Raw genomic sequence first — 26,694 nt, 5'->3', positions numbered from 1 at the left:
CTTTTTAATTCTGTTGCCGAAGAATATTTTATCCATCCTTTCAAATATATAACGGTTAATTCATAAAAAAAATGTGTAAACATCGCTAATTTGAAATTGTAAAAATATAACTAGAGTCACATTTTTTGTGCGGTAATTTGTTAGTAAACAAATTTATTTTAGAAATTTCTACGTATTTTTTTTAAGTAGGTATAATTTAACTTCAAAATTCATTTAAAAAAACTGTCAATTAAATTTACCTTATCTAATACAGCTAAATAAATTTTAAACTTGGTGCTTCATTTTATTGCTATACTTATAAATTTTCAATAAAAAATAGTCTAAATTTTCGTAAAATGAACAAATTGTTTACTGATAGTGTGTATTTAAGCAGTTATCATGTCCTTATTAGTCAGAATTTGTGTCCTTTTTGGTGTTTCTCCGGGTTTGAAAGCTCCGGACATCCAGCGCAATCCGGTGATTTCGACGTTAGACTGAGCCAAAGCCGCGAGCTTAAAAATAGACCGTAAGGTTCGTACAACAATATTCCCCACCATTGAAATCACACCAATGACTTGAAACTTATGATATAAAAAAGAAGTTGCTTGTCTGTACGACACTAATTCAAACATCAATATTTTACCCCTCCTATGGCCCCCACTCGCACGAACGGCTATCTTCAACAGGTAGAGAATCCCCTCCCGGCAGCGGTATCTCAAGTTGGAGGAGTTTCCATAGTCATTCTTCGTTTGATCTTCGTTGTGGTGCATCAAGTTACCCGTAGGGGACAACTGGGGACACCCCATTACGACATTAACGACAACAATCGCCGTCACTACGAGTCATTACTCCACTTCTTCTCATTAGACCTTGCTCAATAAATGGACTCGATTTGCCGAGTGTTAAGTGATTAGATTAACATCACCTAAATTGTGGGATTTCAAAATTAACACCAGTGAAAGTGTGGTTGTTTTTATTATTAACGAGTGTTAAATCTTCGTTTATTAAACTAGATCACTCAGAAGCTCAAGACATGTGCAAAGTGATGTCGGCGAGATAGTGTCGCGTGTGTCATAGTACCTTGCAAGGACTTTAAGACAATTATTCACTTTTCAAGCTAAGGTATGTTTTGTTTATTTACGTTACTTGGCAGAGATTTCAATGCGCAATTAAGCACGAATCTCAAGGAGACTGCTGTGATCGATCAGACGGCAAACCTTCCGCCGGAAACTGCAAAATATTCTCTTCAAACCGTTGCACTCAAAGATTAGTAATTCTCAAAATTTTATTGTTATTTTAACGACTGTTAACTCTCTGTTCCAAATACCGAGAAAACTTAACCCCAGGACTAATCCCGGCTCCTGGGATGGATATGCAGTAAATTGTGGTCAAAAACACAATAATGCTCACAGGCAGTGGTAACACCCATCGACTTACTGATGTCTGAAAAGTACCGGAACAAATTTAAGCTATTATTAGCCATAAATACATGTTGTTGTCAAATAATTTATGAACATATTAAAAATATAGCAAAATGCGAATGAATGACTTGCTTAAGTAAATATTGTTCCGTCGGATTTAGATTTCTACTAATTTTTATGAATAATACATAAAGTCGTATCTGATTCATTCTGCTTAAAATTAGATCACTTAAAAAATCGCAAATATTTGGAAATTTTATTTGAATCACGCGCTCGCATGTGACACGTCCTGATTGTAATGTAACAATTTACTTTGTGTTGACATTTGTTACAATAAAAAGTAAAAATTTTACATACGTATAATAAAAACAAAAATTTTCAATAGACTTTTATTTATTATGATGTATTATGTTTTTGAAAATCAAAAAAACAGATGCATATTCTAAAAAAATATTATAACCAATATAAACTTAGTCTTTGTAATAAGTTATAACTCGATTTTGTAAAATTACTTAGGAAAAACGAGGGTATACATCTATTTAAAAATTGCAATAGAGTATGGCGAAAAATTTCACAGGCGTACTCTTTTTTTAATGTAGGAGAAAATTTGTAATTCATTAATTGACTCATTCGGTCATAATTTCATATACCGTTGAATTTAATTCTAGAATTTATAACCTGCTGCCATCTCTTGTTCCATCTCCTAATAACTCTCGGTGCTGTGAAAGAATCGTGATGTGAAACATTTCGAACATTTTGAAAAAAATATCAAAAAATTTAAATACTTCCTGTATAACATTTGATATAGGTAATTTGTAACGAGCTGTAATTGGCATATTGTCTAATTATCCCTAAAATAAACGGCATTATTTGTTAAATAAGTAAAACAATTGTTTAGGTGGTCACCATTTTAAAAAACCATGACAATGTGCAAAGTCTAATTATGTTTTAATTAATTAAATAAAAACAAGTGGTAGTGAACTGACAGTGACAGAAAAGACACTTGGAATGCGCCCACTTGGTTAAGATAAAAAAATACATGAGCGTAGTTTTTAACTCTAAAAATTTTGAAGATAAGGATTGTTAGGAATATAATTTTTTAAATTCTTTTCATGCGTTAACAATTTAATAATTTGTTCATTATTCTTCATCTTATGTATGAGTACCAACTTATTATATTTTTTAAAAGAATAACAGTGGTTTTGAAATATTATTTCATACGACGCCTATGAACAATATTTTTTATAATAATAAACATATGTTTAGTGTCAAAATTCAGTCATTTTTGATAACGTCAGTTCGCCACCAGATTTGGACAAGCTCTAGGTACTTAAACGTTAAAAATAATTTTCGTTTATTTTTTTGTAAAAAAAACACTGAATTGCTTATCCAATTTTGGTTCTGATGCTGAACCATCAAAATATATAGTGATAAGGACATTTGATCCTAATTCAAAGGTCACAAATAAAATTTTGAGAACTATTACGTTTATTATTTAGATACTTTAGAACTTTTACCATAAAAATATTCTCCATTACTTAAGCCAATTTTAAGAGCATTTATGTCAATATTTTTTATCGTTGTCACTTATTTAAGCTTGAATGCTATAAATAAGCTTTTACAGCACTCGAAAACAACGCCCACGCACTTTTCTTGCCCCCCAAAAAACAAGAAAAAAATCATATGGGGTCAAGTCATTCTCATTTCTAACGAGAAACAATCTTCCTCAGATCAGATCTGTCACGAAAAATTATTGTAAGACTTGCTTTTTTCTTGAGATAAATAAAAATAACGGTCGCGAATGGTCTTCAACTTTTTTGCCTTTTGTAATCATTCCATATCTGTACCTCAGAGCAAAAACAGTATTAACCACCAAAACACATTTTTTTTTATGAGAGCACTTTTATGTAATTTTGTTTAAGTGTCTGCTATATTCATAATATTCAAAAACAGGAAAAACTGAAGTTAATAAATACTATTTTGCTCTAAGGTACAAATATACTCTTGCTCAGTTAAACAACAAGAAAAAACATACAAAATCAATGTTTAGCTAACTAACTGACTTGCCAAAAAAAATCTTTTCACGAAATGTGGATTACCTTTTCCCTCGTCTAAATGAGAGTACCTACCTATTAATATAACCTTTGATTCAAGTCCATTGCAGTTTCCTTTGTAGATATTTTTTTACAAATAATTTTTTTGAGACCTACCTATATTGTTAACAGTTTTTTAATATAAAATGGCAAATAACATAATTCATTTATATTTTATACAATTTTTGTACAAAATATGAGTGGGCTTTTTAATTAAAAATTATATTATTAGTCTAAATTTGGGAAATACTTATTTTTGATTGGGTATTTAAAAAAATATATATTTCAGTTTATTAATCGTTAAAGTTACTCTATTCCGAAAGGTATTTTAAAAAATTGCGCCGCAAACACCTTCTCTTCTTTAATAACACATCTTTCAAATTTAGTGCTCTCTAAGTAATTGTCTGGTTGGACGTAAGTTAATATGCAATAAATATGGATCTGTCAGTATGGAATGTTTGTCCTATACCTAACAATGTTCAACGAGCCAAAGCCTACCCATATGTACTTGTATAAATTACTGTAATATAACATGATTAATTCCAGGGTAAAAATCGTAACAAAACTGAATTTCCATAAAGTTATACCAACTAAGAACTTAACAACACAAATTACTGGATATTAAGGTGAAGTATGATTAAAATCGATTAACTTTCCGCTCAAACAAACAAATTATTTAAAATAAAAAATGCGGAAGTCAACATCTTCACCTTCACTACCGCTCTGTCGATGTAACTAACCAATTTAGTTCTCACAATTGGTGACAGTACCCATCAATCACCATCTCCGTCTGTTGAAATAAGTATTTTTGTAATGGTTCAATACGAAATTTGCTTCAATAAACACCATGTGACATACTAAAAAAGTATGTTGTGAAAATACAATTTCATTTGTCCGAAACATTAGCACGTTGTGAAATTAGTCATGTTTTCATTAAGTTTATCGGAACACAACCTAAGGCAATTTTAAAATAAATAAAGTATTAAATCGAGAAAGTAAAATTAAAGATTCCCACAGTAGAGATCCTGTTGCGGTTTTTCACTGATTATTCTTTGAAAAAAACACCCAGATTTTACTCCACATGATGTCACCAAGTATTTTTATAACGCGATTGAAATTATGCATTATTTTGAGAATCACATAAAAACTTGACGTGTGAATCATTAACTAGGTAATAATCTAAGAAATGCTTTTAACTGAATCTTTATTTTTAAACAGCTATGCTATAACTTTTAAAGCAACATTTTAACAGGTTCATTATCTAAGTCTTTTAATTTTAGTGATTTCGATGGGTTTTTGAAACAATTGCATTACACGATTTCGCAACCTCCGTTTTAAATATTGTCATTGATGTGGATTTCTTTTGTCTTAATATGCATACGTAATAATGTCATACCTGGCCGACCAACAAATAATCACAATCTAAAAATGGTTTATTTCTTAAAATCCTTCGGTTCTCGTTTAGAAACAGAACAAAGTCACGCTGGAAAAATGTGCAATTAGAAGTCGCCGCCGGAAACGCAACAAAATGACAAATAAACGTTTAGTTAATTCTTAATTGGTTTGTCGGTGTAGCAATTTTGATTTACATCTTCTCGTATCCTCTTATTGTTTTTAAACTTGAGACGTTCATTTGCTTAAAGTCTATTTTCTCTCTAATTGTTATAATGGGAGAAAGTGCTCGTAAAAAATTGTTAACTATAAGTAAAACATCCATTATTGATGACAATTAATGATTGGAGCCTAATTAAACGAGAGTTTACAAGAAATCCAGCAATATATTGTGTTCGTCTTAGTTTAATGTTCCATTTTGTAAAAATCGCAAACTATTAGAATAAAAACTTTAAAAGCCGAGTACAGAGAATGCTAAACAATGGGTAGTAAAACAGAAGACGAGCAGAAATCACTTTCACGTAATTACAAGTAATTATAAATTAGGTACGAATATATTCAACCGTAAACACTTCAGATACCCACCCATGGAAGTAAATTAATGAGCAACACAAAGCTGGTAAAGCAAGCACTTGGATTTTTATTTAATACAAAATTTATGTTAAACCATTTTCCAATTAATTATCATTAATAGCTATGGTAATTTTGAGAGTACACAAAAGAATCAAAATGAAAATTACCAATTACGAAAAGCAATCAATCTAACTGTGTGGGTGATGGCCTTCTTGCGGCAAATATGGAACATGATTGCAAGACAACAAACTGTAGTCATTACGATTATTGTCTGAAAGATCATTACCTGGATAATCTTCCTCATTATTCTCTTTACCCATATTGCAATGGCTAGAAAACACTGCGACTCCAATAAAGTTGGCATAAAATATGATTTCCATAGAAAAAACATTAAATACATGAGTTATATAAAAGCGAAGCAATAAATCAGTGAGATATGTTAAAAGAGTGTTATAAAATTTTGAACTACAATTTTATTACCCTTTAAAATCTCTGGAGTTTTTGTGATTCAAAAGAGTCTTTATCCATATTTGACATGTAAATGCCTTCTTAATACATTGCAGCCTGTCTTCCTCACTTTTGTAATTATTTTAAGCCAAATTTATTTATTAGGTGTTTTTATATAAAGAATTTCGGATACAGAACAGCTTTGAAATTCTACGCGGTGTCAATTTTTGTAAATTATGAAACGTTTTACTAGCCATTTTAATAATATTATTTTATGATTATCTAAAATTATGCAAATTAAATTAACAGTGTGATATATGAGGCGATAATTAAATAAATAACAAAAATTAATATCTAAGTATACGGAAAGTGAGACTTACAAATAATGTGCACTATAAATAGCTTGTGAGTCCAGCAAAAGAATTTGAATTGTGCAAAGATTGATGTATTTTTAATAAAATATTTTGAAGATTTTATATTTAGTTTGAGCACTCAATTTTAGTAAACTTTTTAGCAACTTTATGCAAGCAGAATGTAAACCTTCATTAAGTATCATTTTGTATGTAAAGCACCACATGCAAGCGTTCAGTTTTTGCACTTACTCCGCATCCTCTTTGAATACATTTTCCAAAGATACAATGAAACAGTCCTTGTCAGCAACCTTAAGTCTTCATAAATAACTTGCTACGTGTCGATAATATAAACCAGCGTTTTGAGTCAATATTTTGGCTCAAAATTAAATATTGATTTGAAATTATTAACGACTCCAAGAAATTTATGCAAAAAGAATTCCAGCTAAATTCCACGCACACACCAAAATAAATACGGAGTAATTAGATTTATTCAAAAACGGTTATTCTCTCCTGATAAGTGGTTGTAGCGTAACTCAGTTTCGCTTGTGTAAACACTTTTAAAACCGGAAAATAAGACGCAGATGTAAACGTTTTATTAGGACATTATTTATCCAAATCGAAAAAATAATTTTAAATTACTTGAAGAAAGTTAAATTTCCATCAGTGAATGTAAAAGCCGCACGACGGTTTAAATCTAAACTCTTTCATTTATTGCCTGTGATTAGTGTAGGCAGGTTTGATGATACATATAATTAGTTAAGAAGCATAGTTCACGAACACAAGCTCCACTTTTAAAATAACCCATCACCTCAAAACTAGTGAGAATCGCTGATTTCTCCGAAATTACCTGTCGGTATTTAAGAATTATTATGTTGTCACTTTTGACTCTTCTGGCTTTACATCCGTTTTATTTTTATGGGCAAAAACAGATTTTTAATGGTGATTTAATAGAAGATTTGATCGATAATATAATTAAATTTTCAGTTTGTTAACGCTCTTGATTTAATAACATTTTTATGTACTAAATTAAGTCGCCATTCAATCAATTTCAGAGAAAAACTACCAGATGATGACTTAGATTACGGTACTTTTATTACCTTCCGCTATATACCACTAAAAGTCAAATAGTTGAAATTTCTGTTTAGCCAACAAATTATTTAAAGGAAATTGCCAATCAATCTCGAATCAAAATTTTCCTCCGAGAAACTCAAAGTTGGTGTTTTGACAACTAGGAAGTTGTCCGAAGCGTTGTCCAGACTAATACTGGACCTTGTCGGCATCTACAAAGAGATCTGGATCAGAATATCAGGTGTGCAATGATTGATGGGCTGGACGCGGGTCGGAGAACATCACTAAACGGTTCCTCCTTCTCGTCGTGAAGCCTCAATTCAACACCTCTTCGTTTGATCGAGCCCGCGATCTTCACTCTGGTGCGTTTTAATCTTCTCATTATGTAGTAGGTGGAAACATCGTGATCTTGTATGAGTTTTTTTTATAATGGTCGCTTAAAGTAACATTTTTAATATTAAAAGTTTGTTACGGTATGTTAGCCAAGGCAATCTCGCTCGTCTAGGCATTCCAAAAATATGTAATTATAAAATGCGAACGATCACGTTCTGTTATGATTGAAGCGCAAGATTGCAATTAATGTGTTAATAGTTCTACTTGAGCTCGTTGAAATCTGCTTCAAATTCAGATTGAAAGGAAAGAGCAACAAAAGTTAAAAGCTGGCGAAACATTTTTCCACTGTAAAGAAACGTCACTTCTATCTTGTTACTGAGCGATGCTATCATGATGATACACTTTTTTCGACCGATCATGCTTGACAATGTGCTCTTTCTATAAATCACATTAAATTACTAGTTTGATGAAAAGCGTTTATCTTCTTTAACAGCGTTGATGCAATTACAATAGAGGTCTTAAATAATGGATCTAGATTCTTGACATGATCGAAACATGTGTTTGAAAATATCCATAGCGTTCAAACGGCAAAATAATAAATAGATCATTTTCCTGTCGACAATTTACCCTTGAAATTTTAATGATTATAAACCTGAGTTCATTCTTAAAAATTATATTCATTGCTAAATGCTTGCTGTGGGAATACATTTTATCCATCATTCTTATACGTTGCTATTCTCTAAGTAAATCAAATTTGATTATAGTTCAATTGAAATTGAAAACATTTTAAAGAAAAATAAGATGCCTGCATTATCAATTAAAAAAATAGTCAAGGCTCAAAGATTTATCCTCAATACACTTTCCGTTAACTCAAAATATGTAAAACCTTTTTAATGTATTTACTAAAGGCGTGTCTATATACTTGCAGAAACACATACAAATGGTATATGTTTTTTCTGTGTTATTAAGTATATAGAAAAAAAAATCGAAAACTAAAAAACTAACTGTTAAAACTTAGATATTTAAGTATAGCAATAAATTTTTATAATTAAGTTGCTCTCATAGTAGTGACTAGTGACTAGTCTTGCCTAAATTTTAATTATTTAGTTCACCGCTTAGATGTAATAACATTTTTGAAAAAATGTTAAACTTACAGTTGTTTTAGAATTTTTCAAATCACAACTTTTTCCGATTTTTGAAACTTACAAATAAAGTACCGAAAGCTAGACTTTGTCTCCCCAATTTTTTATTCAATAAAGGCATTTCTTATTATTATTTTTAATAATTATTATATTATTATTTTTAAAACGAGTAGACTACCATATATTTTTTGTAAAAAATCTGATCAACTTTAAACTGATTAATATTATTTTAAGCCAGTTGTTAGTGCTTCATTTGTTAGATGCATCAATTATTAGGTATGTATAATAATGTGAAGTAGAATTTAAATAAATGTTTTTATTAAAATGTCGTCAAAATTTTTTACTGCAACTTGCTATAGGTATATTAATTTTTCGAGTTAAAAGTTATTTAAAATAGATATCTTACTATAAAACTTATAATAGCGGTGAAAGGTAGAAACAATTTCTTTTTCAATCTGATGTTTTAAAGAGTAAAAAAAGGTCTATAAGACTTTTTATTAGAGGCTTTAGAAATTACAGTTTTAATATAAAAACAAAATGGGTGAAAAACTCTTAAGCAAACTAATGAACTAAACTTTTTTGGTTTTGTCAACATCAGCACTAATAAATTCATGAATCTCACTTAAATTTAATAATAAGAATTCATTTTTGGTAAATTATATAAAACGTACAGACTTTTATTGGCTAATAAATTTTTTTGAAGATAAATTAATGTAGGAGTGTCATCCGGAGAATGTAATTATTTGTTGACATTTTTTTAAATATCAGCATTTCATATGAGGACCACACATTACTTTATGGCTACAGAATTATCCAATTAGGTTGGGTAATAAAAATACAATATCAAATACAATAAATATCACATGAATGATAAATATTCATATTTAGCTTATTTTATAAGGCGGCTCTTTGTATTGCAATATCAAAACTATTTTATTTCGTTTTTTAAAAGATTCATTATCATATACACAGTATTATGTCTTTTCTACTGTCATTTTCATAGTTCAGAACATGGTCCATATTTGTATAATATATTCATATCAGTGCGAACATTTTTTACAGTTAAATATTTATTATTAACCATCATTTCCACAATACTAACTTTAATCTTATGTTAATTTTACGTGCGTTGTTTAAAAATTGTAAAAAAAATCTAACGTTAAATAAAGTAAAAAATAGCATTTGAGGATATAAATTATGTAATTGGAAACATGTCCTTAAATCTGATGGTGGGATTGTTCGGATAAACTTTATTTTTCATGAATTAATGAATATTGTGTAATTTCGATGATAATAAATTATTTGGTATTTTGAGTAAGCAAATGCTTTTCACTTTGTCCCATCGAAATAGTTCTTCTCGATAAAACCAGAGTTAATTAAAATTTAAAAAGATATTTGGTTTCATAATGAAGCATCTCATCGTAATTTATTATCTCGAAATCGTTCTCCTCTCTTATAAATGGTTCTAAACACATAAAGAGATCAACATAAGATGGCCTCGTTGTGAATTATGAAAATGAAGTAACTTCCCGGTAACCCTGCTTAACGAGAGAAATATTCATAAAGTAATCTTAAATAAATAGGTCATCAGAACGGCGTCGACTGATGGACGGGAAGACCACATCTACCATCTACTTAAAGAAACATTACAAAAGACTTTGCAAAATCAATGTAAACAAATCAAAGCAAAAAATGTATGAAACTGCCGTAATAATTGACTTAGTGAAGAGACAAGGCTACGACATGTTTCACATATCCTAATTACACTCGAAAATAATAGCATTTGGGTAGACCATGCATGAAACTTTAACCGCGGCAAATGGGTAGGTCATGAGAACCAAACTATTTTAAGTAAACAATTGTTTTCACTTTCCTTGAGTTTGTTTTATATATCGTTTAAATAACTATCCATAGGATTGCAAAACTTTAAAGTCGTTTATTTATAGTAATTGCACAAGTGCAACCAACTATTTGTATGACTTTTTACAACTTTACGGTTGACATTAATTTTGAGCAAATTTGGAAACCTTTTATCTAGTCGAGATTCGGCAAATTGACAAGACGTATCATTACAATGCACGTTTAGTAACACGCAATTGTGATGATATTTTGCAATGGGTATATAATGTTAACTGATTTTCTGCTTATAATCGCACTAACCCTGAGCCTAATTGCAAGGAAGAAGTGCATCAGAACTCAAGATTACGTTTTAATTAACAAACAAAAACAAGGTAACAATTAAACACTGAATTTATGCTAATAATAAATAACACAATTCCTGTTAGCATATTTGATTCGATTTTGCGATAGATAAAAGCGTCCGACTTGGTACTGCGTGAGAGAAAAACAATAGAATACCACTTAAGCCACTCATCTCACTCCTTCTGATTACCACAAATTTTTGAAATTGATTTTGTGCCATATATCTTGGATAAAAATGCAAGATCGCCCTCATTCTGCCAGAGAAGATATTCGGCGGAAATTTATGGGTAACATCGCGAGCAATTGCCATTGTTAAAAGCATAGCCGAATGACGGGCTTATAATTTATATGATGACACAGGCGGTTGTTGTCACAAATTGTATAGTGAAATAAATCACAATAACGGGTTTACCTTTAGAAGGAATTTGAGAATTTTATTCGAGTATATGCGGGTGGTGCTGCAAGCACCCAAACAATATTTTGCAGTTCCGCTAGAAAAAGCAGCACTTTTGATTTCGCAGTCGTTTTACCGTGTCAGGATTTACACAACAGAGACTTTCTGTGTTACACTTATCACGGTCAAATGCCGTTTTATTGAGGCCCGGATCATTAGTAATTTATTAGTTTTGTTTTGCGCGGCTCCACCGAACAATCGCACAATAGTCGGAAACTTGGCTACGATTTTGAGCCTCATTATATCATTGTAATATAAAATTTATCCGTTCCCCATAATGTATAGAGTCACGAGCAGGTAAAAGAGCAATTTTCTTCAATATTTATTATTTTTGCGTTATATTATTATAAACGTACTTGATTTTATGGCCTCAATAAGATATACCTACTATTAACAACAAATCTGCTGTAAGAATTATGAAGGAACTTGAAGATGCTACGTCCTTAATGAAATCATGAAACTAATCCTCACTGTTATCCGTGTCGTGACCTCTTTGCGACCTCAATATTTCATAAAGATCGTCATCTAAAATATGTATACGACCCAAAAATACTCATTGGCGAAATTGAAGACGACAAAACAATTAACGGATATAATTCAAATATGACATGTTGTATTACTTAGAGCTAATTATTTAACCTTTCAACTCAAAAAAATGTGGAGGGATGACAGACATGTATAATAAATTTATATATACTTAATTAAAAACATTTTTTATTAAAATCGCAAATTAATTATTACAAACTTTAATCAAACTGTCAGACACACCAATTCAAGTTTTTTTTTCAGATGAACCAAACGTGCAAAGTATGTGGCGAACCAGCAGCGGGATTTCATTTTGGAGCTTTCACGTGTGAAGGATGTAAGGTCAGTATGTCGAGCAATGTACTTATATTAGTTGAATAAGTATGTAAAACAAATAAAGGTGGAAGCAGAATGATTGAATAACTTGTAAATTGAAGTGCTCCAACTCGACGCTTCCTCTCACCGTATTTTTAACACCTCGTATCCAAGGTAGTAAAAAAATATTTTAATTATTTATGTACACAAACATGTCGCTTGAAATACAATTTATTTTTTCTATTAGCAAATTTCTTTGAATGTTGAAGCCAACGGTCAGTCTGATACAGTGCTATTTAAAGTCAGTTAACAATGTTAAGACATCGGCAATGTCCTCTAAGCAGTAGGAATACTTAGTGATAAGAATAACTTTCGTTTTTTGTCACGTAAAGTGACGTAAACTTTGGTCGATGCAAGAATATTAACTAACGGCAATGACAATCAAGCCTGAAAAAAATAATAAGCACTTATTAAAAATTTATTTGCAATTTCTTTGCCGACAATATAACCACTTAATATTTTAAACACATGTGATTTACAAAACCAATAACAGCCATCAGTGATTCCGCGCAGGGTTAAACCCAGGGCCAGATTGGGGAAACTTAGAACTAGAGGAATCCCAGAAATCTGCAGTTTTTAATTTATTAATTTTTTTACAGTTGACATGTTTTGATTCTTGGCTTGTAGCTTTTGGTATTGAAATAGGATTTATGTGTGTTTTTTTAAACAATTTTCTTGTGTATTTTTTTTCAGTCTTTCATAGTACTTTATTATGTTTATACTGATTTTCTTGTGCATTTTTTTTCATTCTTTCATAGTACTTTATTATGTTTATACTGATTTGATTTTTTTTGCTTTCGATTAATTTACCTATTGGTTACATTATCTAATAATAATAATAATTGTTTCATATTTTTTATTGGTTTTTAATTTTTGATGTAAACTTCTACTAAAACGTGAAATAACAAAAATTAGCATAACGTCCAATTTCAAACATCACAAATTCTTTTAACTAGCTCGTAATGATAAAGCACCTTCTCCCTAAGCTCCAACAAGGCTATTATAGCCTGGAAAACTAGTAATTCTACTAAGACAAAATCTACATACACCCTATGTATAACCTACATTTTTTTATTTTATCGTATTCTGAGATTAATTCATGTATTATTCATTATTAATTTCATGTATCTGAGCCTTTCAGTTTTTAAATATTTTTTTTTAAATTTTATTCCTTATTAGTATTTACAAATTTGCAAGGTTTTATGCAAAACTCTAACTAAAATGTAAAAAAAAAAAACAAAAATGCTGGAATAAATTCAATGTCGACAAATTATTAAAGTTTTTGGCTCTCAAGTGGGTTTAGCCCTGCTTCCCGTAGCAAATCCCGTCCTGGTTAAACAATTTTTTAGATTTTTTAGTAAAACCTTGTAATATTGTCGCAGAAGTGTAACCTCATTTCAATTGTTTCAGTTACAAAAGTTGTACCCAGTAGTGGCAACAATTTATTGTAAAATCAGTGAATGAGAAGAAAATGTCATTGCTTCTTACCACAATACAGTATTAAAAAATTCATGTCAACTTGAGTAAACTTTGTTTTATTATTAGAAACAAAGCCACCACAGGTTATTGTTATTGTTCTCTTTGTGGACGTCTTGATATGAATTCATAAAGTAATTTATTGTCGCCATAAATCGCCTTTAGTCCTTGAGATGCTTTGTAATATGGCAACAAAAGGCTAAAATATTGTTACTCAAACTCGGTTAACCTCTAATGCTGGTTTTTAGCTTTAGCAGCGCTCCAATTTAGAGCACATTTCTTAATTTTCATTTAGTAAAAAATTTCAGAAAATATCTATTCCACTTGAATAATCTGCAGTTGCATCGTATTTCATTCTTAACAATAGTTTTGCTGAAATACGTCATTGAACCTAACAGTAAATCAAATCACTATCATTAACCTGTTTTTGTTATTGCGAGACATATCAACCATATTAAAGTAACTACGGTAATCCATTAATGACTACTATAAAATTTCGATTACTTTTCCTATATCACAGATATTACATAACAAAGCACGCAACTAGCTTATACATAAATAGAATTGCAATGAAGACTAGCCATTTTGGTGACAATAGAGAATTACGAACCGAATAATCTGGCCGAGTTTTCATGGTACAATGGGTCTGAAATCGAGGGGCTGACGTAATACGCGAGGACATACGTCACGTGCGATGGCAGGACGTGCGTGCGTCCGGAGCACTACTGAATCGTAAGAAAGAACTAGAGCATATAACTTGCGGTTTTACACCAACTGACTTTTGCTTCTCTTATTAAAAGGGGACTTAAGCAGCCTAATTAACAGATTATTAAAAAATCAGCTTTTTCTGAGCACGAGAACTACAAATACTTAATTAAAATGCTATGAATGTAAACTGTAATCTTTTTCTTAATAATACATTTGAATGACGCAAAGCAGCTTTTACAGCTAAGCTGAAAACAAAAACTGAACTTCAAAAATATTAATTTTGAATGTCTTTAGACATCATTCTTACTTGTATTAGAAGGCAAAACTAGAAAGCAATATTTTTTTAACGACATATCAGTATCTTAGACCCCATATTCATTTTGATTTTTACAGTTTTCAAAGTTTTTTTTTTAATTTTATTTTTTTAGTTTATTTTATTATTTAGTGAATAACAGAAATGGTGAAAATTATTTCAACTATAACATCAAAAAATTTAAAGCATTACATGACAATTATTTTGTGTCTCTTCATTCATTATCGAAATTATTAGTTCAAGTACATTGAACAATTGTAATTCTCATTAACGTAAAATTTATGAAGATTGTATGCAATATTATGGAGCACACGTGCACACACGTACGAGATGACAAGATGAGTCTAATAAAACTACGTTAGTAAAGATGTTCTAGAATTATTTAGCATATATTTAACTGAAATTATTCTAGATCGAACGAGCATGGATATCACTCAAATGATCCTACGATTTACTAATTATTCAAATGAGAGATAAGATGAAAGTTGAAACCTTTTGCACATTTTTACATTTATTTAAAAAAAAATCCTTTTCAAGGATAACTTTTAATCATAATCAAACTTGTGGTAATTAATTCTTGCAGACTTGCTTATTAACTAGGATCATATTTTTCCTAAACAAATTTCCTTTTTTCTAATTCTTTATTTAGTTTGTTAATAATAATGGTAATTGACGAACAAAATAATGTGTTCAAAATTATATAATGTACTTTTTTGAAAAATACATAATTTTGGTTGGTAACAATAAACTGTGATATAATCCGACAACAAAACTGCAGATAAAAAAATAAACACAGCCAATGGATCTATTTAACATTTTTTTGTACAAATTTAGCAAAAAGTGTTCGGAATATTAAGTCAAAAAGCTAATACCGACTGAAAAAAAATAATAAACCAAATAATTTTAGCGTAACTATGATAGATTCAGACTATTCAATTAAAAAAATCTTTACTTTTTCCTTTTTTAATTCTTTTTATCTACTTTTGAAATTTCATTGCAAACTAGAGAAACTAGAGAGATTTCTGCAAAAATTATTATAAATGTATGAGATGATTAGAATATTAAGTCAAAAAGCTAATACCGACTGAAAAGAGAAATAAACCAAATAATTTTAGCATAACTACGATAGATTCAGATTATTCAATTAAAAGATTTTTACTTTTTCCTTTTTTAATTCTTTTTATCTACTTTTTAAACTTTGTTGCAAAATAGAGAAACTAAAGAGATTTTGGCAAAAATTATTATAAATGTATGAGAGGATTAAAATTAGATTTGATTTTTATAGAAATTTTGTGATAACTTTGATCAAGTAAGTGTTGTCATATCTTTAAAAATATTGAAGCTATGGCTTTGTGTGTAAATGCTACATGCTTATGTAATCAGTAATAACTTTAACTCCAGCATATAAACTGAAGTGCATTTTAGTCATTCAGTTAAAACACTGAAAAATGGCATTGAAACGTTAAATAAGTTAAATAAGAGACGCATTATTAAAGTAAATTGTTTATAAGAAAAGATTAGGTCCAAGCTATTGAAAGCTTCATTTAGCGTTGTAGCCGTTGACTGGTCAGAGCAGCTCTCAATAATAACTTTGAAGTATCCTCACGATCAGCCCACGAGCTTGGAGAAGTCCAAATCTGCTAGTGGGTGCAGAAAAGTGTTTGAATGGTACTCTTCATTTGCATAACAGCAGGCCGTCTCAATTTGAATATAATTGCATACAATTAACCGACGATTACACAGTTGGGTAGTAGAGCGCTAGGTGCGGGGAAAGTGCTAAGTGCGTTGCATGCGAACTAACCCGAGCAAGCCTTACGTCATTCGTCTTCCGACCCAGTGATCCACATGCCCAACGGGCCAAGCCGACCCGCCAATGCCGCCCTACAACAACAATACCTGCATGCACAATTTCACTTTTATTGTGGCATTGTAACTAATATGACGCAACCTCCTTAGCCGGAAGTACAATTACTCGCTTCGATATATTCTCCGGAAAAAACAATCATCTTATATAGATTTTTTTGTTGCAGTCGTTCTTCGGGAGATCGTACAACAACCTCAGCTCCATCTCGGAATGCAAAAACAATGGCGAGTGTGTCATCAATAAGAAGAATCGGACGGCTTGCAAAGCTTGCCGACTGCGGAAATGTCTGATGGTTGGGATGTCAAAAAGCGGCTCGAGGTACGGACGAAGATCAAACTGGTTCAAAATCCACTGCTTGTTGCAAGAACAGCAGCAACAGCAACAGGCAGGAAGTACGATACAACCCGGACTAAAACCGCCCCAAAAGACCCCATCGCCGCACCAACACTTAGGTTTAGGCCTTTTGAACCAGCCATTCGGTCACCCTCTCATGCATCATATCAACAAAACCAAAGAAGAACTAATGCTTCTTGGACTAGATGAATACAAAAACTCTGCTTCTCCTTCTGTCAGTTCTCCTGAATCGCACAATTCAGACTCTTCAGTGGAGATTAGTGATGCTAGGAGAATACCCCTTTTCCCTGGATTAATCCCTCCAACATTTCTACCTCCTCATAGTCTACTCTTCCCTCCCGGATATCCGCCTTTATACCCCGGTCTCCTCCAACCGACAAACAACAACAACCGATTAATGCGAAATCACAACCCCGGAGTCGAAGCGTTCAATAAGCGAGTCTTCCTCGATGCTGTTTTACAGTCGCAGAGATCTCCAACCCCGGAAGTGGAAGCACCACCTCCCGCCGAATCACCCCTTCAGGAAGATCCCATAGACTTAAGTATGAAAACACTGAGTGAACGAGGGTCGTCGCCAGCTCGCAGCGATCGTTCAGATTCAGTAGTAACGGAACAAGGTGCTGGCAGCGAAGCTGACGAAGAAAGTGACTGTGAGTCCGAGAAAGAATTGAAAAGGATAAAATTAGTCAGACCCGCTCCACTGGACTTAACCACAAAAGTGTGATAACTAGTGTATTACAAATTACCACTGTGTTCCATTCAAGTATTGATTTATTTAAGTAAGTCGATGGTGTTAGACCATCCTGAAAGTGGTCTAATCACAAGCGTGGGAAATTTTGAAGATGCGCTATTGAAAGGATATGACGTTGACGGATGCCTGAACTCAACCAGGAACAATACGGCATTAATGTGCAAGACTTAATCAACGTGTTGACCTGCCTCACAATTGGGTTGACCTCTTCAATTGATTGATGGGCTATCCTCGTATCTGTATATCGCACAAAACATCTTATATTCGCTCCTATTTGCAGCTCGCTAATCGTCTATCAACTTCCAATCTAAACGTATCGTTAACGTAATTATTAAGCCGACTGTAGACCATTAATCTTGCCCCGATGATGGCAGCTATTAGCGTCGATCGTGTGCGCCTAACTGCATCATAATGTATTTTGCATTAACAGAGAAGAAAATCTTTGGGTGGCCCCAATAAAAGGTTCAGATCGGATCACATTCGAATTCGAAATTCTAGCGCAGCTAAAGCCACCTGAATATCCCTTGTCGTCAAAATCCCGTGTTCATTCGCAAACGAAAATCTTATGTTACCATAAAGTATATTATCTTAGTATTTAAGGCACACCACTGCAGTTTTTCGTTCGTAAAGATAAGTATTTTCTCGACACAATCTATTTTTATACCTTGATGCTTGTAGAAAATTTTGTAAATACTAGCTTACTTTCAATTATTTAGATTTATTCAATTTTCTAGTGATATTTTAGTTTATTACTCATTTAACAAAATGTGAATATAGTTGGCCAGTATGTAGTTGTATCCTATAAGCTTTTGTGAAATTTTGTTTCCTTTTTTGTAATTATTGTGTATATAGTCTAAATGAACAGTGCAATGTTAGGGTTTATTTTTGATCTGTTTTTAATTTATTTATATCGATGGCCGGCTTTTCCTGGCACATCTTATTTTAGTTAATACGACTTTGTTATGTTTCTAGTTCCACTGAAACACACTCACTTGGAGAGGCCACAATTAGATGGGCATTTAAAAAAATATAACGTAATTGTATTTTATATATTTATCTGTTGTTGATCATTATTGTGTTCTTTTGATGATTGCAATTCCTGTTTGATGATCAGGGACTTGGGCCAGTTGAATGTGCGAGAATGAATGTCATGCATGCATGTGTACAAAACCGTTGTATAAAATTTTAAATAAATCATAAAACATTCCTTTTTGTTTCATCACAAAAACATTCCAGTATCAACACGTAAATAACATCAATTAATAAAATCGTTGTTGTCTATTTATTTGTAGTGATTAGTAATAGGCAGCCTCGCAATTTAAAGAAAGGAAGATTTACTATGTTAAAAAGATAAATCAAAATCAATCGAAATCTTCCAAGTGGTAATTCCTATTCGTATGCTAAAATTTAAATTTATAATTAGATAACCGGTTTACTTACTTCAGTAATTGCAATTCTACACCATGATATACGCATCATAAAATTATTTCGCAGTATGACATTAAGTTTTAATAGATATTTTTATTAATAACATAAATTGTTATATGTTCACTAATGTCGACGCTAATTAATGATTGTAAACTCATCGTTTGATACAAAAAGCAACAGCATCGCTTCTAAATAAAATAAAAAGAAAATAAAACTAAATGTACCACCAACAGAGTTGTAGATGAAATGATAAGACAATATCAGCTTACCAAATTGTACTTTCAATCAATAATTAATATTTATACTTTAAATTGTTAGTTTAAAACATCTGCTATTTTTTATCTGGAATAAATGCAAATGCAAATAAGTAAAAACCGTTTTCAAAAATTTCCAGACAAAAAAATGTTGGTCGAAGCGACCTACATCATGTTTCCTCTACTTTGGAAAATCAAAAATGAGGTACACTATAGATTAATAAATAATAATACAATTTTCAGTCAAAAATTCTGTGTATTACTAAAAATGGGTTGACCTGTAAACTGTTTTCATTATTTTAAACTACTTAGTTTAATTGTCCAAAAATTGAGTTATCTGAACAAATTGATTATAGTTTTTTAAATATTTAACATACGGAATTATTTTTAAGTGCACAAGTTTTAGTAGAGTTCAAAAGAAGTCAAAATAACTTGTCTTATCCAAATGTTTATAGTTTCTGAGATATAGAGGGTGCAACCTCCACTTTTGATATTTTATCCCAAAGTTTCGCTAGTTGTGGGTAACATATGAGCTAATGAAATTTGGTGCTATCGTCAACAAAAATTTGGTTGCACAATTTTTAACCTAACCTTATCGATAGAAAATTGTTGGGCAAAAATACAGTAGGCATTTCGATTACTAAATTAGTGTGAGAATTGCGACTGATGTAATCAATAAATGATGTGTGTACGTATCATTTATTAACAATCTAGTTGATTAGTCTCGAATTTAAAATGGTAAATCAATTATATCACCTTCCCAAGACACAGGCTAAGTATTTTCCTATACGAGTAAGTTCCACTTGTTTCAATCTCTTTGATTATGCAAATAGGTAATGTATTTTCCATAATTGGTAATTCACTGACAATTACGGTACGAAAGGTTAAAATAAAATACCGAGTACAACAAAATAATGTGATATGAACCACCCCCTATAATTTGCCTACTTACAATTCTATGTGAACAATGTGTGCAATCTTTACACAAAAACGCATATGAAGAATATAATACTACAATTAGAATTTTTTTAACTGCGAGAAAAAAAAATTAAATATTGCTTCTCAAATTTTTATTAAGAAAATTGAGGTGATATTACTTAAATTTTCAGTCTTATTACTTCACCTGTTTTAAATATTTTTTACACATGCGATGCTAATGATGACTGACAATTTAAGAAGCAGATAATTGGGCACGTATGTATTTAGGACGTTGTATGTCTACAGAGTATTGTCACGTCAACATTTTTGTATTTTAATTCAGGTTAGGTACATTATTATGTTCGGATGTGAAAGCAAATTCAGAGAATCAAGCTCAAGCATGATTTCATTCATTTTTTCTTATTTTTCTAAAAATAAATTTAAAAAAATTAAAAAATGCTAATTTCATAATACGTTATGCTTATTTAATGAACAGGTAAAACTCATAATAACAAAAATGCACAATAGATTTTAATCATTAGAGAGACGGCCATAATTTAATTAAATATAATATCAAGACAAGAAAATAAAATATTTTTTATAAATGTATTATTCGCTTCTACTCAACTTGCGCGACTCATTTTATCTACCTACTCTCTTAATTATTTGTTAGCGACAATCAGATAAGTGAAACTTTATTATTGTGGCGTTCAAAGATAATGCCAAACATTAAAACCAGATTTTAAGCAATGGTAAATTATATCACTGTTAGAATCTTAAATATGTTTGTAAATACTCTTGAAAAATGCACATCTGAACGTTAGAAAATGACACAGCAAAAATTGCAGTTTTAAATATATACACAAATACATTTTTCAAAAATCATGTTTTAAGAGAAAATCTGAAGAGTTGCGATAATTTTAAAATATGTCAATTGGTTTAGATGCCACAAACCCGTAATATAAATTAGTATAAGTTGCCAATATTTTGACTTTCGCTACACGATGAAAAATTTAGGTTGCTTTATTTGCTAAATGAATTCTAATTATTAGCAACTGTAAAAAATTTTCGGCAAAAAATGTATATAAAAAATTTTTGAGAAAGCATGGGAATCTGCTAGTTCCAAAGATTGCAGTACAACAAACCGCAATTTTTAATAATTAATTTACGCACAAATAAGCATCTGTAGTAAAATTAGATATTTGATATCATTTATGTATATGAGAGATGTTAGTGGGAGTGCCTGACTTAGAGGTGTTGTGCCACATACAAGAGGTCATGACCTTTAGCTCTTCTCTCGCATATAAGATGTTCAGAGACATCCTCTTATACGGATACGGATGAAGATTCATTACTAATGATATTTTTATAAGATTCTCAATTTACTGTTCTTAATGCCTTCAATCAATAAAAATATTACATTCAAACTGCACAAACATAAATTCTTTTCGAAATTTGTTTCAACAGTTTATCTGAATAATTTATTATAAATGCCTAATGAAATCTCAAAAATTTCTAATAAATAAAAGTAACAGACAGGTCAAACTGCCTTATACGCTAGTTAAAAAGAAAGAATTTACTACTTTCTTTACTAGCATCATCTATCAAATAATAGACGGATCTATTGTCGCATAGAAAGTAAAATAATACATGTTTAATGCACTGTAAGTTATGTCTTTTGCATTTGACATTACGTCTTTGATTAGATTACCTAAAATTAATTAATTGTTTCAGGCACAAGCTCAGTTTATTTCTTATGAATGTACGAAGTGATTTTAAGTATGTGCAAATATTTTAACAGGTGATAATAAAGATCAGAAAAAGTCAAAACACTTAAACTTGCCGAATGTTAATAGTCTTTGAGGTCTTGAGATGACTCAAGCGTAGACAAAGACAATAAGCCAAATAAAAGGTGTTTATAATAAGTTATGACAAAGAAAAATACATACACATTATCTTTTTTTTTTTAAATATCTGCATAAATAAAAACCTGACATTTTTCGTTTTACAAAAGCTTACTCAGTAAAAAAATCCAAAATACACCTTTTCCTTTGACTACCATAAATATACAAGTTTAGCTAATTATTTGCAAGTGCAAGTGATTTTATAACCTTTGATACGTAAAATCTTAGAAAAAATATTTTTAAGAATAACTTCTCCAAAAAAATTTTCAAGATATTTCACACCATTTTTCAGTCAGTGGTTTAAAAATGCTATTAGACCAAAAACAAAAGATAAATGGCAAACTAAAATTATACCTATATAAGTATGTCCCCGGATTGGGTTTACAAGAGGAAAAAATCTTTGATTTTAAGCCAAAACTGCACAAGAAAAACATTTTTTGCTTCACCTGAAACGAGCAAATTTGTAATTAAAACTTTATTATTCTGATTCAGTGAGAATAAAAGTTAATTTTTCTTTTAATCAATTAATCAAATCTTTTTCTTTTTATAAACTCAATCCGAGGACATACTGTATTATTTCAGTCAACCCAACATTTTCAAAACAAGAGTTGTTCAAAATAGGATTTAAACTTCGTTTTCGATTTATTATATTCTTCATAGTCTTTTTTCAAATTTCATTAGTTCTGTTTAAAATAATTATTACACTTATTTTTCCGGAGAATTACGCTTTTACGAGAAATTTCCGGAAATATTTCCACTTCCCCTGTTTTTTTTCTGTTTCTTTAACAATACAGGGTGTGTCAGAACTCGCACTCCAGAGAAAAATTTCAAGTAGATAAGATACCAAGAATATGGAAAAATTGTCAAAAAATTTAGAATTGAATTTAGACATATTTATTTATTTTTTGACATTTTACATTTTTTATGTCTATTTAATGATATTGATAATCTTGTACCTATATGTTTTAATAAACATAAACAAATAAAAGCCACAAATAACATTGAATAGAAATACAATTTAGAATACAGTTTCCTTGTTTCATCTTCTAATAGACTGTAGCAAAAAAACTTGGAAAATTATTTTTACAACAGAAATAAATAGTCAATGTGCAAAATTTAAACTTTCATAACTTCGAAATTTTTATAGATAGAATTATTTTAACATTTTTTCCATGTTCCTGGTACACTGGAGTGCAAAAAAAACAAATTGTCAAAAACAAAATTGTAATATTTTTCAGATTTACATAGTGTGAAAAAGATTGTTCCCAAAAAGGTTAGAAAACCATCAAAAGAAACGTCTTATATTTGGTAGTCTTGCGAGTCTTGCCAGTGCAGTGTCATAGTCCGTGTCTTTTTCATCATTAACATTTATTATTAAATCATTTCAATCACAAATTTGTATTAAACAAAAATAAAAAATTTTTAACAATATAATTGGCATTTATTAACAGGTCTAATTGCATTATAAAAAAATCAATTTGCGTTTTTTTTTGCACTCAAGTGTATCTTACCTTTTTTACATTTTTCTCTGGGGCGTGAATTCTGGCGCACCTGTATATTTTTAAAAAAGACAATGAATTTTCTTCGTATGATTTCTAATTACATATTTTCGTAATTGATTCAATGTGAATAAAAATGTCTGCCTCTAACTACATAAAATATGTGCACGTAAGTAGATAATCTGAAAAACTATCAATAAATTTTACAGCTAAAAATAGTTCCGCACTTTATTATTGATCATAATACAATTGAAAGACTGTAAAAGTGAATATAATGGCATCGTATATGCGGAGGTATTCTGTTACCGAAGAAAAATCTTCTAAACCTTCTATAATGCATGAGTTATGATAGATCATAAACTGAATTAAATAAGGACGATAAATACATAAGATGGTTTAAAAGTTTTCGAATTTCGCATTAGAAATTTATAGTCTATATAAAATTTTATAGTATTTAACTGTTGAATTCTCATCTTCGTTCACATCAAATTGCCAGGGAACATACAAAATGTTATTTTATAGTGCTTTATAAGACAGACCTACACAACTTTATACTGCTCATTAAAAAATTGATTTTATTATAGAGCAATCTATGTAATTGCAACCCATTAAAATAACAGACGGCTTTTAATCATTAAGAAATAAATTAGATATACAACCAAAATAATATGTTCTTGGTTACTCATTTATATTTAAAGAATTGAAATAACTTAAAACCTTTCCCAATTCTTAGGAAGTGATTGAACACTTAAGTTCAATTTTTTTGCATCTTTTATTACAAGGAAATTAAAAATTCAGTCATTTATTATAAATGCGTTCATATTCCATATTGCTAAGAGCTATGCGATATATGGGGGCCCTGACCGCTCGCTATGCTCCTCTAAGGGTGGCATGTGGGCCCAGCCATGGCCCGCGTCATACATCACGTCCGGTAATTACCCTCGGTTCACGTGGAGCGCGGAATTTATGGACTCTGCAGGGGTCTCGCGCCTGTTCCCGTCATTTGTCGCGAACAATTGCGTCCAACTGGTCGATTTCACACTTTGCTCGATGATTTGTGGTCAGAAAACAGATTTCCCACTCCGACCCCATCATTTAGAACAATTTAACGATTAACAGAACTAAATTTAAGTCCCACCACGACTTACGAGGCAATTTATGGCGGTGCTAAGTTATTATTCGTTTACAAGTTCGTAGGTACATATTTTTTAGTACCTACTAATCTACTAGTAATTCTATTTAAGAAGAAACTATTTGATGCAAAATTTGCATGTGAAACAAAAAAAGTGTTTAATAAGTACAGCTTCTTCCAATCAATCGATCAGAAAAAATGCTCAAGAATTTTAATGAATCGTAAAAACGAAAAGTACCATTTTCTTTATCTATTGAGTACAAAAGATACATTAATTTAATATGTTATATTACATTTTATATATATTACATTGTCATTGATACAAAAACTGTAGAAAAATAAAGCCAAAAAGTTTGTGTATGAAAAGTTTCTACAGTGTTATTCATGAGGGTATTTCTAATTTTTTTACCGCAACCAACAACAATACCAATGACACTAACTACTAAATTAAATATGTTCTTCCTTTTATATTAGAAATCAAAGTCTGTTAAACGATAACAAAACATGTCGCCTCGGTTGAGGAATGATTTTTGCTTTAACGTGAAAGAGACAAGATTAATAATAGCCATCGTAGATTCAGTTATAATTATTTTCAAAATTTGAAATCAAGAAACTGTTGCAATATGTATAATAAGTTGCGGCAAATAATTCAGAAATATTCCTTTCATAAATAACTGTATTATACAGGGTGTTTCACGTAATTTTACAAGGCCTGCGCCTGTAAGATGCAATCAATAATACATATTCCGATACGAACTCGATTACAAATTTTGAAGAATTGGATAATCTTCTCTAGTTTGTTCACCCCTTTCAAAAATTACAACGTTTTTAGTTATTTAGTGATTAAGATAGATAAACTAGAATCATATTCATGCCGTCTGCTGATAGAACAAATGATAATTGTTTCTGAAAAACTGCAGTTTATGACTATTAATGAAACAGTGATTAGTTTGACAACTACTGTCATGGGTTTCCAAAAGTTGAATAATTAAATGTGTATTTTTTGTATCTAGTGTTTTGTGACTTTTGTATATCTGGGTGCGTACATTAGGCGCAAGCCTCGTAAAGTTGTGTGAAACACCCTGTATTATTATATTGATATCTGTTCTGTTGAACTTTTATTACTGAATAATTAAACTAAATACAGAAAATATGTACAACATGAATAAGTAAGAAGGCATTGTGGAGAAAATAAAAAAGAAGTCAACATTGAGAAGAAATTGAATAAAGCAAAATATGTATTTATTAAAATGGAAAAAAAAACTAAAAGCCCTATAATTTGTGCTAAATCAGTGTCTTTGTTTTGTAAGAGGATCCGTACCTAATTATAAAATCCACAAAAATCAAAATTTAAACACATTTACACATCAAAAGCAAAATTGGAAGCTTGAATTTGCTATTTTTTGCATCGATTCTCTTAAAACAAACGAGAATTTGCCTGAAAAATAAACTAAATCAAATAAATAAAGCACCCGAAAAAGTATATTTCTTGGAGTAATGTTTTTTTTAATAAAAAAGACTTTCGTTAAATGATCGCAAACAAGCAGAAACACATCTACTTTTGATCTAACTTTGATTTTATTGAATAAATGCATGAAATCGTAAATTTCCTTTAAAATGCCAAAACAATAAAATTTGGTAATAATACCAATTCTCTTTAAACATAAAGTCCGGTTCCAATAAACAAACTAGCCAACTGAAAATTTTAACATTCTTATTATAGTCAAAGTTGCGAT

The 26,694-nt window shown here is 30.6% G+C and overlaps 1 protein-coding gene across 1 annotated transcript; it reads left to right on the top strand.

The window, feature by feature from the left end:
- The first annotated feature begins 736 nt into the window (after window positions 1-736).
- Window positions 737-19,029, top strand: LOC123014239 (knirps-related protein-like). Its single transcript, XM_044413250.1, has 3 exons — window positions 737-1,101; window positions 12,247-12,324; window positions 16,885-19,029. Exons 2-3 carry the CDS (start codon window positions 12,247-12,249, stop codon window positions 17,794-17,796), a joined length of 990 nt encoding a protein of 329 aa, XP_044269185.1. The 5' UTR covers window positions 737-1,101; the 3' UTR covers window positions 17,797-19,029.
- Window positions 19,030-26,694: the final 7,665 nt, after the last annotated feature.

The sequence above is a fragment of the Tribolium madens genome, unplaced genomic scaffold (genome assembly GCF_015345945.1).
Source record: "Tribolium madens isolate multiple individuals breed KSU strain unplaced genomic scaffold, Tmad_KSU_1.1 Scaffold_97;HRSCAF=244;Tcas5.2_LG3a, whole genome shotgun sequence".
Taxonomy (NCBI): domain Eukaryota; kingdom Metazoa; phylum Arthropoda; class Insecta; order Coleoptera; family Tenebrionidae; genus Tribolium; species Tribolium madens.
The sequence above is the reverse complement of the archived record's forward strand: the minus strand, read 5'-3'. Positions and strand labels throughout refer to the sequence as shown.

Excerpts from the sequence above, each read along its gene's own strand:
- LOC123014239 (XM_044413250.1), top strand. The coding sequence starts at position 12,247 with ATGAACCAAACGTGCAAAGTATGTGGCGAACCAGCAGCGGGATTTCAT. Across the intron at positions 12,325-16,884 it reads TCACGTGTGAAGGATGTAAG|TCGTTCTTCGGGAGATCGTA; the intron begins GTCAGTATGTCG and ends TTTTTGTTGCAG.